We start from the raw sequence: 17,360 nt of genomic DNA, 5'->3' as shown, positions 1-17,360 counted from the left end.
GTCCTGACAATGAATCACTCTGGTTGGCTGTTAACAACAAATCAGTGAATGAGATAAAAGTAGACTATGAGGTAGTATCTATTAAACATTAAGCTCAGCAAAACGTTGCTTTTTTTACTTGGACTTGTTTCTGCTTGTACTATGAGTGTGTTGGGCGAGGTTCTGTATATGCATGCATTTATTTTCAAGAAACCCCGAGAGTGGATGGTATGACAAACAATGACTTTTGAGTTACAGAGGTGGCTATAATTGCAGTGATGTGAAATACACTGCTCCGTACAGTCCTGTGTTCTGTTTGAGCGCATACGAAGCTGTGGGTGTTATTGACCTCGGCGATCTGTAGGGGTCGCTACTGACTCCTCTGCAAACATGGCTGCGCAGGATGAACTCAGTAAGTTTCTGTGTGCGTTGATAGTGAGTCATATCTAATTCAGTTGACTTTACTGTCCGTCTAAGGTTGACTAAAGTATGAAAATGCTTCACGTTAACCGCCGGTCTAATTTAGACGATTTAGGTAACTTTACGTTCAGAGAGAAATGCAAAAGTGCTAGCATGCTAATTAGCACTTGCTAGCTAACTATCGTGACAAGGCCGTTTGCCCAGTCATGGTCAAATTGAATGTGCCATTAACGTTTTTAGTGCACATTGCTTGAGTGAGATAATTGAATAGAGAAAGCCCTGAAACGGCAGTATGTGATATTCGTACACAGTGTCGTGAGTGGGCAAGCTACGATTTATGTGAGAGAAATGGGGAAATGCGTGGTTAGTGTGAGCTGTCGCTACTCAGGGAGCCATGCCAAGAAACAGCAAGCAGGGCTGGGAATTAGACTCGCATACACAGCAGCTGACAGGACCAGATTATCACATAAACATGGATAACATGTATTTTATAGCTCTATACAGCTGGATAAATTATTTTTGTTTTCGTCGACTCGGGAAGATGCTGTCAGTGCCGGTTGGCTGGTAACACCCAAAGCCTTATTCAACATTGAAGGGCTGTGCTCATGTCAAAATGATTCCTGTAGATGAGAGGTCACCAACCTTTATGAGAGTAAAAATTGCTACTAGTACTTGGGTACTGATTAACGCACAGGGCTTTCGATTTCATACCCATTCTTGAAATAACAAATGTCCTCAAATGACCTTTAATAATAATATATTGTTTTATAAATAAAATAACGCAATTTATTTCTGTGAAGACACTGATCATGTTGATGATTTCTCACAATAATTAGGAAAATGATAAATAAGTTCCATTTTATTTCTACAAACGTGATGTTCAAATTATCGCGTCAACATTTCTTGAAAACCACTTTGTCCCATCACAGGGGAGTTATTTTTAGAACAGGCCTGAGGGACAATTCTGTGCTCCTTGGGAGCTAACTGTGCCTGCGGGGACCCTCCTAAACTTTACTGAGCCAATGCACTTATTTTACAGTGATACCATTGAGACACACCAAAATGTAACTGAAAATCTGCAATCCTCTGTTCAAATGACAGATTTTTAAATATATATATATATATAAGATTTGACCAAGATACATCATTTCAAACGTTTTTCCACCATTAATGTGACCAGTAACAATTACAACAACTTCATACATCCAAGCCGTCCATCCACCTTCCTTCTTCCTTCCTGGGCAATCGGCCCCCGTCAGGGACTTGCCCCCCCTCCCGGGTCCCACACCCGGTACGACTCTCGCTGGTGCCCCGCGAGGTTCACACTCAGTGCGGGCCCCGGAAGGGCCCTCGCCTGATTTTTGTTTAAGGAGGGTTGTGGGGCGGCTACTCCCACTTCCCTCCGTTCCAGCGGGGTGAGCCCTGGGCGCCTCACCTTCCGGTGAGGCCCCACCTCCTCCCCCGCCGGCTGGTGGGCATTAGCCGCAACTGGGGCCCAAGAGCCCCGGCGTTCCCCCCTCGCGCCACTTGGAGGCATCCCACCACGCGAGGCCGTCCATCCACCCATCCATCTTTACTGCTTATCCTCATGAGGCTTGCGGGTGTGCTGGAGCCCCTCCAAGCTGTCTTTGGACAGTAGGCCAACATGCTAACCAGTCAGCCACTGTGTCGCCTTACATCAATTTAATTGAGAAAAAAAAATCAAGAGACGAAGTACAAGTAAACTGAAATCGTGGTTGCACAACAGTTGACACACACTTCACACAGGGCTGTTTGTTTTTGACAGATCAACTGGAGCGGGTGTTTCTGCGCCTGGGCCATGCAGAGACTGATGATCAGCTTCAGGACATTATCTCCAAATTTCTCCCCCCTGTTCTACTCAAACTCTCCAGTGTGCAGGAGGGTGTGCGGAAGAAAGTAAGATGGCTTTTTTTTTTTCTCTGAATGTTGCAGCCTTGCTTTATTGTTTTTCCAAAATCCAAATCATTTTAATCTACCGGGAGACAGATTCTGAAAGGCAAATCATTTCCACCATATTAGGTACATGCGCTGTATAATCTAGTAAGATCCATTACCAAAGTTGCATCAAAATCTCTCCCTTAACAGAGATGACAAAACTGGTTTGGGACAGATGCATACCAGGACAATTCTTAATTGCATTAGCACCATTTATGTACGCCTTCATAGATATTGCCTCCAAATAAAGCACATGAAGACATTTATAGAAATGCCAAATTTTCTTTACCAATCAAATTTCTTCGAAACTATGAAGAAACGCTATTACAAACCCCATTCCAATGAAGTTAAGACTATAGAAATTGGATGGATGGATTGACTTTGCAGTGGCATCGAACAACTCGGTGCGATGCATTCGGGTTTTCAAAGATTGTGCAGGTGTAGCAAGTGTCATAACTGGTGAGTGTCCGAATTAACGAAACAGCATTTTGGGGACTGTCTGTCACTCGTGCTAGGTGATGGAGCTGCTCGTCCACCTGAACAAGAGGATAAAAAGCAGACCTAAGATTCAGTTACCAGTAGAAACTTTACTGGTGCAGTACCAAGACCCTGCAGCAGCCTCATTTGTTACGGTATGGTGCCTCATTTTGAAATACAGACATTGTACTGCCGGTAGTGGTGGTTTGATTTTAACCCCCCCCCCCCCCCCCTTTAGAATTTCACAATCATCTACATAAAAATGGGCTACCCTCGCCTGGAGGTGGGAAAGCAGTGTGAGTTGGCCCCCACCCTTCTAACTGCTATGGAAGGCAAGCCACAGCCGCAGCAGGACAGGTAAAACATTCTTTTTTTGCTTTACTTGTACAGTGTAACATGCAAGGTAGATAACACTTTGTTCTTGGATTGCTGGTTGAGCTCCCATTTGTTGTGGAAATTTTTTTTCCAATTGACACACTAACGACTGTCAGAGAACAAACTGCACTTGTTTGTTTACTGGTGGCTTACCAGGGCTTCAGCCAACGTGTGACCACTTTGCAGTTAATTTCAACATCCCAAATAGTGTGACTTTCAGGGGCATTCAAACCTGGAGCTTCCACTTTATATGCATGAAGTTTTTCACCAGATCACAAAGCCCACCGCTTGTATCAAGCGTCTTTATTTGACCTGAAGCTTTTTTTCCCCCCACTCCTCTCCTGACTGAATTATTATTTTGCATCTCTTCTCCATCCTCTCCTAGCCTCATGCACCTGCTGATTCCTACTCTTTACCATATGAAATACCCAGCAGACGCCTCCAAGAACGCTTCTGCTTTTAACCTAAGTGAGCGGCCAAAGACAGTTCAGCTCTTGTTGGAGTTCATGTTGGATGTCTTGCTGATGCCCTATGGGTGAGTTGATGTCCCAGGGGTCCGACTTAAAAAAAAAAAAAAAAGTGGCACATTCGTTCCATTTATAGAGGAGGGTCAAGGCAATCGTTGCTAATGTATCAAAGCTATTGACTTGCTGTCTCTTTAGGTTTGTACTGAATGAGTCTCCCACTCGCCCTTCACCGTCCTCCTCCCAAGGAGGCTCTGCTGATGGGGCTGCTGCGGCTGCATCCGGACAGAGTCTTCCCCAGGCTCCCCCGGGGATGAATATCTACGCCGCAAAGAGGGTTATCGGCGAGGCCCAGTGGACCGCTGAGCAGCTAGAGCAGGTACAGTCATCTAAGGTTGTTGCAGCACCAGGCATTCTGCCTGTCCTTTGTGTTAGGCTTCATTGTACGTTTGGTTTCAACAGTGTAAACTAGGCATCGTGAAGTTCATTGAAGCAAAGCAAGTGCCCGAAGTGGAGACGGTGGTGCACCTTGTGGTAGCGTCCAGCGACACGCGACACAGTGTGGCCACTGCAGCTGATCTGGAGCTCAAGAGTAAACAGAGGTAGGTGATTTGAGTCAGACACGCAGCTGTGAAACTAAAAATGCCACATACAGTACATTAGTTCACATTTTTGACAGTTATGTTGCAAGTCAAAGAATTGATGCACAGAACTGATTTTGTCTTACAGCATTGTCGATTGGAATAACACCTTAATAATTAACAAGATGTACAAGGTGTACCTGGGAGACGTTCCTCTCAAAACAAAGGTTTGTGAGCTCGCTGAAATGCTCACTGATAGTGTAAAAATCATGTACAATATTTAAAACTATTGTGGCATGATTTTTCAGGGTGGAACTATGAAGCATGAGCTGAAACATGAGCCCGTGAGCACAAGAGTCAAGTTAAAGATCCTGCCGCATCTTTTACGCTCACGTCTTGCCGCAGAGTGCTTCCCAGCTAATATCCAGGTGAATTTGATGGGCACCTTATTCCACAAAATGCATCTTTTGCCAGATTGATTTTGTTTGCATTCGAGTCTTCTCCAGTGACCCATATCTATCTCCCCTTTCACTCGCCTTTATAGGTTGTTTATGATGGTCTGTTTGGAGCCAACACCAACAACAAATTGCTCTCTCTCACCTTGCAGTTTGTCCATCACATCTGTATGGTGTAAGAACTAAACACCTCTGCTCTGAATCGATCTATCACATTAAATGAAAAACATATTTTTAATAATTGAGTTTTCCATCTTTCAGGTGCCCTGATACAAATAAGCCTTTAGGCCTAATGTTGCTGAATGGCCTTACTAAGCTTATTAATGAATACAAAGAGGTAAATCCTATACTGTGATTAGAAATTTCATGCACTACATTTTTTGTAGCTCCTACTAAAAGTAGAGCATATGTTCACAGGACCCGAAATTACTGTGTGTTGCATATTCTGCTGTTGGAAAGCTGTCAAGGTAGAAATATACACCCCACCCCTTTTTGTTTTTAACCCTGGAGAACCCAAGAACCCTTTTCTTCTTTGGAAAATGATGAATTTTACATTAAATGACTGCTATATGTTCACTGAACACCAAAATATATGTTTTTTCAAATATTCAATGCTTTAATCCTAATTTAGGATTAGGGCCAAATTTGACCCTTTGGGGTTTAAGGGTAGCATTTGAGTAGCAGAGTTTATAGGGGCCAAATTTGACCCCATGGGTTCTCCAGGGTTAAATTATTTATTTATTTTAAGAGACCCTGCTATCAGGAATTATAATTTTATATATATTTTCCCCCCTTAGCCGTATGCCACAGCTCTTCACAAAGGATATTGCGCTAGTGCAGCAATTTTTTGAGTCAATGTGCAAGGTGAGTTCGACAGACTTTTCAACTCTGGATAAGGCATCACATTGTGAAATATGATTCCTAAATCATGCATGCATGTATTTTTTCAGGAGGAGCCTGATGTTCGTCTTGCCATCCAGGAGGCTTTGTCTATGATGGTTGGAGCCTATGCCAACCTGCAGGGGGCACTACTAAACCTGATGGAGGCATTGGTGGCCGCATACATTGTGAAGGTGAGTGTCAGAAGTGCAATATCTTTGCTTGGTGAAAGTCAATAATTCCGGTCGCGAAAATGGATCCTATTTCCACATCAGGGGCTTTAATTTATATGCAAATTCATTCTTTCATTTATATCAGTGTTCAAATAATTGTCAATTAATTGCAAATAAATTGTGCTTGCTGTCTGGTAGACTGGAGACATCTGTTTGAGGAACAGTTAATTGGCCAACAATGTTTATTATTATTTTGTTTTGAAGCCTGAGGTCCAAGTTCGCCAGGTTGCCATGAAGTTTGCCAGTACAGTGTTTGGGCCTGATCATGTGCCATCAAGATACCTGCTGTTGCTCGCTGCCGGAGACCCGTAAGGACCAACCACCCACTTTTATTGCCCTATTCTGTACATATGCATTTAATTTCCTGAGTCCTTTTCCTATCCACAACATTGTTCTGTTCTGTGTTTTTAGGCGCGAGGAGGTGTGTGGGGAGGCTCAGAAGGTGTTGAGGACCTTTCCAACTAAAACTCCTGAGAAGGAGGGACCCAGACCGATTCCCTCCTTTCCAGACATGGTGGCCTACATTCAAGAGAAGGTGCGACTTTTTTTTAACAACACATTCTGTTGTAAGATAATTTAAAAACTCTTTTCTCATTACTGTTTTGAAAATAATCATCAGGCGTCTCAGAGAATCAAGACTCCTGCCAAATACATTGTTGGAACCTCCACTATTCCTTTCAACCCATCTGCCTTTGCAGAGGTAATTTGCATGACTGATTTGGACTTAAATTCCTGCCTCGAATGCCCAGTCCATATATTTTCCCCTCCCTCAGATTGTGCGCTACCTGAGGATGTGTCTGGCGTACAGTGCAGGTGCCACGCCACAGTCCATACGACTTACAGACATGCAAGACGATGCGCCGGCCATAGGCCACTATGTCCGCACACTTCTGTCTTCTGAACCTCCATCTTCAGGGTCCAAGGGCGCTGAAACCAATCCTGTTCACATCTACTTGGTATTGCTGCAGCAGCTACTCTCTGCCGTTGGCGGTAACCAGACTTGGTCATCAAAGTAAGACTGTTGTTTCGTATATGGATTACAACTTCTTTCTCCAAACAGGGATTCCAGTAATGTACTGTCTCTTGGAGGTGGTGTCTGTTTGCCCAGAGAAACTGGCTCTGAAGTTTGTTGATAAAATTGAATGGATTAAGGTCAGTGTTATTGAGATGTGTTAATGGACAAACTGCATACATATATAAAACGGTGATTATGACATAGGAACTTTTATTCATCTTATAACGTATGTATGTTTTCCTCTTCAGAGTCTGATGAACACAAATAAGGAGGACATGAGGGAGCTTGCAGCCCAGCTTTACGCTGTGGTGGTCTCCACCATGACGGGAAATGAACTGCAGGCCGCCGTGCACAGCTTGGTCAAGATCACCAAAGACAACCGCGTAAGCCACTCTAATTTGATATGCTGAACTCTTCCCTGCCTAACTGCGAATGGGTTTTCTTGAAAACGCAGAGCCCAGAGACCCAGCATGGTGCTATCTTGGCGCTTGGCTACATGGTGGGAAGGTATATGAGCAAAAAGAAGGCTGCTGCATGGAGTGAGCCTGCCCACAAGCACAGCATCCCCTCCCAGGAAGAGGATGACATTGTTGCCATGGCAACAAAGACAGTTGGTTTGTACACAATTTTATATTTTGCGCATCTTTCCATTCTGGCTCTTTATCTTGAAGTGTTTTTGTGTTACAATTTAGGTTCCTTCCTGGAGAACAGTAGTGCACTACTGCCAGTCGCAGCATGTACAGCCCTTGGAGAAATTGGTCGGAATGGGGCCCTGCTGGTTCCAGCAGAGGGGGAAGGCCTCACTAAACTGTCCATTGTAGAAAATCTGCTCGCTCGCATCCCCTCTGGCAAGGAGAGTGCCAAGGTTTCTGAATTTACCAAAAGCACTATTCTTTATGTAATCAATACTGGCTTGCCCCTTACTGTGTGGCTCTATGCTATCCACTTGATCTAGATAAAGGAGCGGTCAGTCCAGACTTTGGGATACCTACCAGTAGGAGATGGAGACTTCCCTTATCAAAAGAAGCTGCTACAGGGACTTATGGACTCAGTCGAGGTGTGCCATATAATTGGGATTGTGAGTTCCCAACTTTCCCCCTTGATTCATAAAGTTCATATTATGTCTTGGTTTTTCCTCCAAGGCAAAGCAAGTGGAGTTGCAGTTCACAGTGGGAGAAGCTCTTACCACTGCTGCTTTAGGCACCAGTTCCGGAGCTGTAAGAGATCCATGGACCTGCACTGAAGACCAGTACAGCCCACCATCAAGTAAGCTGTAGCTGACACATCGTCACACTTTGTGACTTGGAAAGGTTCTTAAGAAATGTGGTTAAGAAAGTGACCAAATATAAATTTGTAATTTGATGTACTAATGACAGTAGGGTATAATATATTCAAGTACGCACAAAGAGTACATCGCATTGACAATCAGTGGACAACATCGACACTTAAAAAGCATCCATCCATTTTCTAATCGGCCTATCCTGACAAGGGCATGCTGGAGCCTAGCCCAGCTGTCTTCGGGCAGTAGGCGGGGTACACCCAGAACTGGTTGCCAGCCAATCGTACGGTACACATACACGAACAACCGTTCAAGCTCACAATCAAAAGCAACAACAGAAATATTCACTGAGTGCTTTGCTTTCTTTGTCAGATGTCCAAAACAACGATGTGGTTCCTTGGGTCCTCAATTGTGTGTTGTCGAAGTACATTCCTAGCCAGAACCCTCATGTCCGGCAGGCAGCCTGCATCTGGCTTCTCTCCTTGGTTAAGAAACTCAGCCAACACAAAGAAATTAAGGTATGTGCCCTTTTTTCCCCCATTGGAGAACAACAGGATACGGAAAATAAATGGGTTATTTTACTTTAATCATTGGTCCACATTTTTTGTATGAAACATTGCAGGCATTTCAAATCACTCCATAGAAACTTGAGTTGCATCATGTTTTTTTTTTCTCCTCCAGTCCCATTTGAAGGAAATCCAGGTGGCATTCATCTCAATTCTTTCAGACCCAGATGGTGAGAGGCATTTAATTTCTGACACCAGTCAGGCATTGTTGCACCATTGTATGCTTTTGATAAAAATAAATAAATAAAACATCTATTTGTTTTAGAGTTGAGTCAGGATGTGGCATCGAAAGGCCTTGGCCTCGTCTATGAGATGGGTGGAGAGGCAGATCAGCAGGAACTGGTGTCCACTCTGGTGGAAACACTCATGACTGGCAAAAGGTGAGAGGAGTCAAATCAAAATAGCCATTTCTGCTACAGGTGTAAGAACTAATGGTCACTCTACATTAACATTACATTTGTCTTTCCAAACAGAATAAAGCATGCTGTTTCAGAAGACACACAGGTGTTCCAAGGAGAGGAGATTGGCAAAACACCTGATGGGTAACTATTCCACGACTTACTTCTGTTATGTCTCCTATTCCATGTGTGTATACTTTGTGTGATATATTTAATGTTATGCTCGACAGCCACAGCTTGTCTACATACAAAGAGCTTTGCTCGTTGGCAAGTGACCTGAACCAGCCTGATCTCGTGTACAAATTCATGAACCTAGCCAACCATCACGCCATGTGGAACTCTCGAAAGGTGACTGGCTCCTTCCATCTCCTATTAAAACTAAGGAACATGAGTTCAGAAATTTAGTGTGCATTTTAGGATAGGCAATAGTCTTCCACACTGAGATCACTCTTATTCAAGTGAATGGCCCCGGCGAGCCGTGCATACCTCTCGTGAAAATTTGTACCGCAGGTTTCACTACTTCATTCATTGGTTCGTATAAAATTGTAAATTTGATTAAGTGTTGTTGTAAAACACAATATATGTGTACTGGATATTCTGTGTTTTCATGTTTTGTGTGCTTCTTGTTTGAACCCCAAAATGGATTTTCCATCTGTGTGAAAGCTTCTGTAAATTTCATGGGCTTTAATTTGCAATATTACCACATGTAATGACGATTGATTGACTCGGCCACTCATAAAATATTAATTTCATAACTCGCTGCGAGTGTGCACTGTGCAGCAGAGGCTTGCACACTTGAGTTGATCCCGCCCCAGTAGACTGCCACCTGTTGATATTGGAAAAGCAGCGGAGGCCAGTGCGGTCAATTACAGTGGCAGGCTGTTCCAGAACCTCTGTTGAAAAACCACTCCAAACAATAGCCACAATCATTAACATTGTTATTACCATTTCACTGTGTCAATCAAAACTGAACATTATCATCTCAATAGTAAGGTGAAAAAAACTAATTTTAGCTAACTTAATTTATGATCAATATTTGTTGACAGTAGTGGTTTTATTTCACAATCCCTCTTCCAACCTGAGCTCTCCTCCATTTCAGGGCGCTGCATTTGGCTTTCATATGATTGCCACCAAAGCCGGGGAGCAGCTGGCTTCATTTCTCCCGCAACTGGTGCCACGATTGTATCGCTACCAATTTGACCCCAACCTCAGCATTCGTCAGGCCATGACCAGCATCTGGGATGCCTTAGTTACTGATAAGACCCTGGTAGGAAAAACCGAGTGTCTATCCGAATGTGAAACATCCTCAGACGTTTGTATGTGTTCATTAAAGTGTTCTCTTGTTTTCCCCGGTTGCGTTTAGGTGGACAAATATCTGAAGGACATTCTACACGACGTCATTTCTAACCTCACAAGCAACACCTGGAGAGTGCGTGAGTCCAGGTTGGTGCCTTGTATGCCCGTTTGATTTTTATGAAAAAATATATCCTCTATTCGGGCCTGATTTGGGAAAGGCTTGCTTGGGCAAAAACGGCTGTAAACCTGAGAGGTCACGCACACAGATGTTGAAGCTGATCTACTAACAGGGCGCACCCAGGAATGCGTCTGCCGACCAAACCCTCTAAGTTGCCCAGCGTTTCATTTTGCGTCTTCTTCACGGAGCAAACGCTAATAGACGAATTCAGCATGCACAATGTGATTGCTCAAATCTGACTGAGATGCAATGGCTGATTATGCATCTTTCAGGATGTAAGTAAATCAGGCCCTGTGTGTTCATAAGTGGCATTTCCTCACAGCTGCTTGGCCCTCAACGACTTGGTTCGAGGCCGCCAAGCTGATGACCTCATCGATCACTTGGCTGAAATGTGGGAAACTCTGTTCAGAGTTCTCGATGATATCAAGGTGAGCAAAATGACACAGAAATATCTTAATTACTTTAGAGCAGTGATTGCCAATTACTGTGCTATGAAAGATCTTCAAATGTGCTGCTGGAAATTGTCCAGTTTCAAAGAAGGTTTGCCTGAAAAGTATTTCTCGACTCCAAATAATGGATGTTGCATCATCATATATTTTTGCAGATTTTGTAGTCTCTTCTTTTTCGGAGCCCGCAATTATTGATTGTCTTTCAGGAATCTGTGAGGAAGGCTGCAGATCTAACACTGAAAACGCTCAGTAAGGTAAAGCTTTCAATCACTCCCTTCTCTGATTAATGGATGTAAAGTTAACCCCCTGATGACTTCACTCTCTGTGCAGGTGTGCACTCGTATGTGTGAGTCCACTGGTTCTACTGCCCAAAGAACTGTGGCAGCACTTCTGCCCACTTTGCTGGAGAAGGGTATTGTCAGCAATGTCTCTGAGGTTCGCTCACTGAGGTAATGCCATTCGTTGGGTTTTTATTGGGTTCAGCGCGGCTTTCATCTCCCAAATTATTTTCCTAAATCTTTTTGTACCAGCATCCAGACCTTAGTAAAGATCAGTAAGACGGCCGGTGCCCGACTCAAGCCTCACGCATCCAAACTCATCCCAGCTCTCCTGGAGGCCCTGAGCACCATGGAACCCCAGGTCCTCAACTACCTCAGCCTCAGAGCCACAGAGCAGGAGAAGGTAACAGCAGCCCTCCGAAAGAATCCTCATACAGTTGTGGCAGCTCAAGAGCCCTCAACAACTTAAACTCCATCTTTTTCGTTGTTGTTTTTGTACATTTTGATAGAGTGCCATGGATGCTGCCAGGCTCAGCGCTGCCAAGTCCTCTCCAATGATGGAAACCATTAATATGGTAATAACATTTTGAGATGTGAATGTCACAAAAAGATATATTTCAAGCCCAAACTATGAGACAGTGGCCAGAGGATCAACCAGTGCGCCTATAAAGAGATCTTTCGGCCTTCACGTAATGCAAGAGTTGTGACAGGGTCACCCCTGACTTTTTGAGCACACTACCTGTTCACCTCACATTTTCGTGTTTTTTTCTACATGATGTAAAATGCTTGTGTGTGTTGTGTCCAGTGTTTGCAGCACCTCGATGTTACAGTGTTGGGGGAGCTGGTTCCTAGGCTGTGTGAGCTGCTAAAGAGTGGAGTCGGGCTTGGCACGAAGGTAATTGGCCTTCAAATGCAGCCTTCAGGAATACAATACAGTACAGGGGATAGACACTTAGCCTTGCTGAGAAAATTGAAAACCCCCAAGTAACCCCATTCACCCCCCCCCCCCCCCCAAAAAAGGTATTGCTGTATTAACAGTTTAAAATGTTCATGTTATGCTATTCCAAAATCTCTCAAGATGTATGGCTTTCAACATACTTCCTTGACACAGATTAACTCTCTTGGCGCCCTCTTGTGGCACTTTCATGCCTCACAGAAAAAGCACAAAACTACAAGAATAAATTGGTTTTTCTGAGCGATGTTTCACTTACGTCTTCACATATGCATTATCTCTTTTCACAGGGAGGCTGTGCCAGTGTTATTATTTCCCTTACAGTTCAGTGTCCCCAGGACCTCACACCATACTCAGGTGCTACACTACCCGCTACTGTTGTCATTTGTTTCGTCTTATCCGAGCAAGATACAAATGGTTTGTGGTGTTCTCAGGTAAGCTGATGAGCGCTCTGCTCAGCGGCATCCATGACAGAAGCGCTGTGGTTCAGAAAGCCTTTGCCTTTGCTTTGGGCCATCTAGTCAGGGTAAGGTCATTGAATTGAATCTAGGACAGTCGTGTACTTTCCCACCAAGTGTTACAGTTCAATTAAGCTGAGTTTAGAAGGATTTGACTTGTGTTCTCACCGTGGAATTGTGATAGCTGTAAATAATTGGACAAAGGACATCTAGCATTGTATTACATTAACACAATAGTTTTGTGTTTGTTAAACTCCACCGTGATGATTCTCCGACATCCACTGAACAGACTGCGGGGTGATTAGCTCCACCCTGTTGGTACCACAGTGTTTGTACCTCAAAGGGAGGCTGTCAAGAAAAGTCGCAAATCAGTTTTCATAACTTTTGATCTGTTTGAAACACAAATCAATACCAGCCAAAATGATTAGCCCTGTGGCTGTGTGTCAACAAGCCTTGTTGTTTTGCTCCATCAGACCGCTAAAGACAGCAGTGTGGAGAAGCTGCTGCTGAAGCTCAACACGTGGTATCTGGAGAAAGAAGGTGAGGCAGCAAGATAACCAACCTGCATGAATATTCAACAATAATCAAGCCTTGTGATTTATTTCCAGAGTCTGTGTACAAGTCCGCTTGCGCCTTGACTGTCCACGCCATCAGCCACTATAGCCCCGATGTGCTGAAGGCCCATGCAGGAGTGGCCCTGCCGCTGGCTTTCCTGGGCATGCACCAGGCACCTGACACGGACGAGGATAAAGGAGAGAGTCAGGGCGCCACCTTATGGGCTGAAGTGTGGCAAGACAATGTCCCGGGTTAGAAACATAGTTAGTAGTAAATATTGTCTAATTATGGTCATGGTCATGATTAATTCCTTGTTGGCTACCAGGAAGTTTTGGAGGCATCCGGCTGTACATGACAGAGCTCATCGCCATTACCCAGAAGGCGCTGCAGTCTCAGTCTTGGAAGATGAAGGCTCAGGGCGCAGCTGCCATGGCAACCGTTGCCAAGGAACAGACTGGCTCGTTGGTGGCGCCACACCTGGGCTTGGTGCTGACTGCCTTAATACAGGGCCTGGTGGGACGCACGTGGGCGGGCAAGGTAATGTCCTCGAACATGAACATAGAATTATGAAAACACAATAATACTAAGTGATGGCCTGCTTTAGCTTATTTTATTTTATTTTTTTTACCTCTAGGAGGAACTATTGAAGGCCATTGCATCAGTTGTCTCCAAATGCAGGTCTTTCTTTTCACCATTGTTATACTCATTATTTTATTTCAAACATCCATCCATTCATCCATTTTCCGAACCGCTTGATCCTCACTAGGGTCGCGGGGGGTGCTGGAGCCTATCCCAGCCATCTTCGGGCAGTAGGCGGGGACACCCTGAATCAGTTGCCAGCCAATCGCAGGGCACACAGAGACGAACAACCATTCACGCCCACACTCACACCTAGGGACAATTTTTAGAGCGTCCAATCAGCCTGCCATGCAGGTTTTTGGAATGTGGGAGGAAACCGGAGCACCCGGAGAAAACCCACGCAGGCCCGGGGAGAACATGCAAACTCCACACAGGGAGGCCGGAGCTGGAATTGAACCCGGTACCTCTGCACTGTGAAGCCGACGTGCTAACCACTGGACTACCGGGCCGCCCTTATTTCAAACAAAACGAGTGAAATGAATATACTTTTGTTTCCAGCTTTGTGGGAAAAGTTGAGGGAAAGCCTTCTTTTATGTCCAAGTTCACAAGCAAGATCCATAAAGGCAGAGTTTGTGTGGAAGACCTGAACCAGATCCCATCAAACCAAAATTTGTCCTTTAGAAGGACTGGATCAAAGATTCCAACAGACAGATGCCAAAATGTGGTAGAAAAGCTTGATATGTTTCAAGCAAGTTTTACAATTTGTAGGGCACATTAATGTTCGAATAAGGTTTGAAAATTATTTATGTCGCTTTCGTTTATTTATATCTCAAAAACCCGGCAGTGTAACGGGTGTGTAGACGTTTTATATCCACCTTAAAGTCACCCTGCTTTGTTATCCTGTATGTACTCTCTGTAGCACAGAGCTACAGAAGCCTTGCGCCGGGCAGCCCACCACCTCTGAGGTGCTGGAGGTGGTCCTCAAGGAATGTCGCAAGGAGAGTCTAGTGTACAAAATGGCCGCTCTGGGCTGTGCTGGCGACGTGCTTCACAGCAGCCAGGAGGACCGCTTCAGCGACATGACCAACATTCTCTTCCCTCTGATGAAGAAGGTAACGTTGATGTCTTCCAGCCACCGCCACTTTTGGAGGGAGGGAGGGGGGGGGGCAGGAAGCCCTTCGGCGTGACATTTCAAGTGTGTGAACTCGTTGGCAGAGTTCTCCAGAGAGCGGCGCAGGCTCACCGAGGTCACGAGAGGAGGAGGTTGACCTCACCACCAAGGAGAAAGAACTGCAGAGTGAAGTTGTGCTCTGTGCTTTTGACACCATGGGAAAGACTTGGCCCAAGAACCCCCAGACTCAATGTGAGTTCTCACATGATGTAAAGTTGTGATATCTCAAACCTTTTTTGAACTGGACGACCGTAAAGTCACTTTGCAATTCAACAAACGTATTACCAAAGCAAATAAATCTGTGGGGTTGATGACAAAAGAATACCTTTGACGACCAACATGATAAATGGGGTTTAGGTGTACAGTATTTGCAAGCAAATTTGTTCAGCCCAACCCGATTCAACTTGTTTTTGTGACAGCTCGTTTCCAGGTGGAGGTATGTAGCCTCATGTGTGAGAAGCTGCAATTGAGCACGTGGAAGGTGCAGCTTGCCGTTCTTCGTTGCATGAAGGCCTATTTTCAGGGGTAAGGACGATTACAAAAACATGTCCAATTACCCTCATGGTGTTACATGAAATGCATATTTTCTCCCTCCTACCCCCAGATTATTATTGTTAGAGAAGAACAGCAGCGACGTGAGCACACTGTCTCGCATCTTAACCGACACCTGTGCCGCTCTCACTCATCCTTTGGGTAAATGTCGCGCATCACATCGTCGTCGTTCTCTTGAGTGTGCTTCCACTTGACCTGTACGTGCGATGTTCCTCTTTTGCCAGAAAACAAAAGTTATTCATCTGTGAGGACAGAGGCCTTGTCTGTAGTGGAGCTGATTGTGAAGAGAACTGGAGGTAAGACCACCCAAAGGGGAATGCGGGCTCGAGTTGTTATTGCCTGACGTGCTTTTTTTCCCCCCAGGTAAGGTTCTATTCAAACATCGTTAAAAACAACAAAAATTACGTATTTATTATGAAAGGGGGCTGAATTAAAATGTTTAATATCAACCTGGTTTCTAGATTATTTTTTCTTTTTTTCTCAGCAGAGGTGAATCCAGTCGATGTTTATATTACGGAGTGTTTTACTTACGTGTGTGCGTGTGTGTGTGTCACACAGAAAGCGAACAGTGGGATTGTGTGTCGGTGAAAAGTCGGGAACAGCTGCAACGTTCCCTGTCTACGCTTCAGTCAGACAGCAGACCGGACCTGAGGGACAAAGCCCAAGAGCTGCGCAGGCACATACAGAGCCAGCCCTGAATACAAACAAACACACGCACGCACACATAACCCAGCCACACATTCTCGATGGTAAAAGTAATAAGAAATTACACAACTTGTTCCACAGTGTGAAATTTGTCTTTTGTAGTGTATTTCTATTTGACTCTTTGGACAGTTCTAATAATGAATTTAGATGTGATAAACCAGTGTGCTTGACACTGACTATGGCTCCCAACAGGGGCTTTTACTACTGTTGTATGTTTGTCTACTCGTTAAATATCAACAACTGTTTTACCTTGGCGGACTGTTGCCAAAAATGTTGAAAGATGAAAATACTTCTATTACTCTTTACTACCTTGTGGAGGTGAAAACTTTGGTCCAGTCTTGTTTCCAGGATGAATGAAGTGACTTTTTCCGTCAGGTCTTGAAACTAAGTTGCAGCCCTGTTTAAGTGAGATGCTTTAGTTGTTTCATTTTGTCATAAGTGAAATAAAAACGACCTTGTCCCAGCAGTGATTCGACTAATTTGAAATTTGTTTGAATTGGTCTTGTGGTTTGAGTATAGCATGTTTAAAGTTCTTAACTGCATTGATCTTAAGTTTCGGGTGTGTCGATGTACCCCGGCTCCTGCCCCACAACGACTGGGATAGACTCCAGCATGCCTGCGACTCTCATGAGGATAAGGGGCTCGGATAAGGAATGCATATGTAAAGTTGGTAACTATTACGAACGCCATAAAATAAAGTAAATTTGGTGACCATGGTAAAAATTAACAGTGATGTGTGCATGATCCGAGTGGAAGTCTGACAATTTAGTGCCTGTACTAGTGATGGGAAAATGAAGCTTCAAATTAGCTTCATAAACCGGTTGTATTTTTTTACGCTTCTAAATGGTACTGTTGGTCTCTATAAAAGCGCAAATGTTTTTTTTAAATCAAATTGGCAAATTTTATACAGTAAGTGTATTTTTGTTGCAAATATAAAAAAAATAGTAAAACAGTTATGTACTGGAATTTAAGTTAAATTAAATGAATCATGAATGAAGAAATTAAACAATTGTACACTGAAGTGCTGATTAATTTTTTTTTAAGTAAAAAGTATTTTAAAATAAACTGTTACTATAGTACCTACAATATGTCCACATTTTAAGTTTTCTT

General features: G+C 44.0%; 1 protein-coding gene across 2 annotated transcripts; it reads left to right on the top strand.

The window, feature by feature from the left end:
• Window positions 1-264: 264 nt before the first annotated feature.
• Window positions 265-16,720, top strand: ecpas (Ecm29 proteasome adaptor and scaffold). 2 transcript variants are annotated; one of them, XM_086120302.1, is made up of 49 exons: window positions 265-391; window positions 2,186-2,316; window positions 2,871-2,987; window positions 3,071-3,189; window positions 3,593-3,742; window positions 3,870-4,050; window positions 4,134-4,273; window positions 4,401-4,479; window positions 4,561-4,680; window positions 4,797-4,882; window positions 4,969-5,044; window positions 5,125-5,174; window positions 5,505-5,571; window positions 5,658-5,780; window positions 6,024-6,127; window positions 6,231-6,354; window positions 6,439-6,519; window positions 6,593-6,809; window positions 6,880-6,971; window positions 7,083-7,217; window positions 7,289-7,448; window positions 7,527-7,699; window positions 7,790-7,891; window positions 7,977-8,100; window positions 8,486-8,631; window positions 8,795-8,849; window positions 8,945-9,059; window positions 9,153-9,221; window positions 9,308-9,425; window positions 10,177-10,344; window positions 10,441-10,520; window positions 10,874-10,979; window positions 11,207-11,254; window positions 11,331-11,449; window positions 11,531-11,681; window positions 11,788-11,853; window positions 12,084-12,173; window positions 12,521-12,587; window positions 12,665-12,756; window positions 13,162-13,228; window positions 13,297-13,494; window positions 13,569-13,780; window positions 13,878-13,921; window positions 14,742-14,934; window positions 15,038-15,185; window positions 15,413-15,518; window positions 15,598-15,686; window positions 15,770-15,841; window positions 16,104-16,720. In XM_086120302.1, exons 1-49 carry the CDS (start codon window positions 370-372, stop codon window positions 16,241-16,243), a joined length of 5,532 nt encoding a protein of 1,843 aa, XP_085976428.1. In that variant the 5' UTR covers window positions 265-369; the 3' UTR covers window positions 16,244-16,720. The 2 variants fall into 2 exon arrangements, with proteins under 2 accessions (XP_085976428.1, XP_085976429.1); XM_086120303.1 differs by lacking the exons at window positions 15,038-15,185; window positions 15,413-15,518; window positions 15,598-15,686; window positions 15,770-15,841; window positions 16,104-16,720 and having other exon boundaries at window positions 14,010-14,839.
• Window positions 16,721-17,360: the final 640 nt, after the last annotated feature.

Source organism: Hippocampus guttulatus, chromosome 9 (genome assembly GCF_054856545.1).
Source record: "Hippocampus guttulatus isolate MCC_2025c chromosome 9, RoL_Hgut_1.0, whole genome shotgun sequence".
Classification (NCBI taxonomy): Eukaryota; Metazoa; Chordata; class Actinopteri; order Syngnathiformes; family Syngnathidae; genus Hippocampus; species Hippocampus guttulatus.
This window is presented reverse-complemented; position numbering and strand designations above follow the sequence as displayed.

Coding starts and splice junctions, on each gene's coding strand:
- ecpas (XM_086120302.1), top strand. CDS start 370: ATGGCTGCGCAGGATGAACTCA. Junction 12,757..13,161: donor CTTTGGGCCATCTAGTCAGG/GTAAGGTCATTG, acceptor TTGCTCCATCAG/ACCGCTAAAGACAGCAGTGT. Junction 14,935..15,037: donor TCTTCCCTCTGATGAAGAAG/GTAACGTTGATG, acceptor ACTCGTTGGCAG/AGTTCTCCAGAGAGCGGCGC.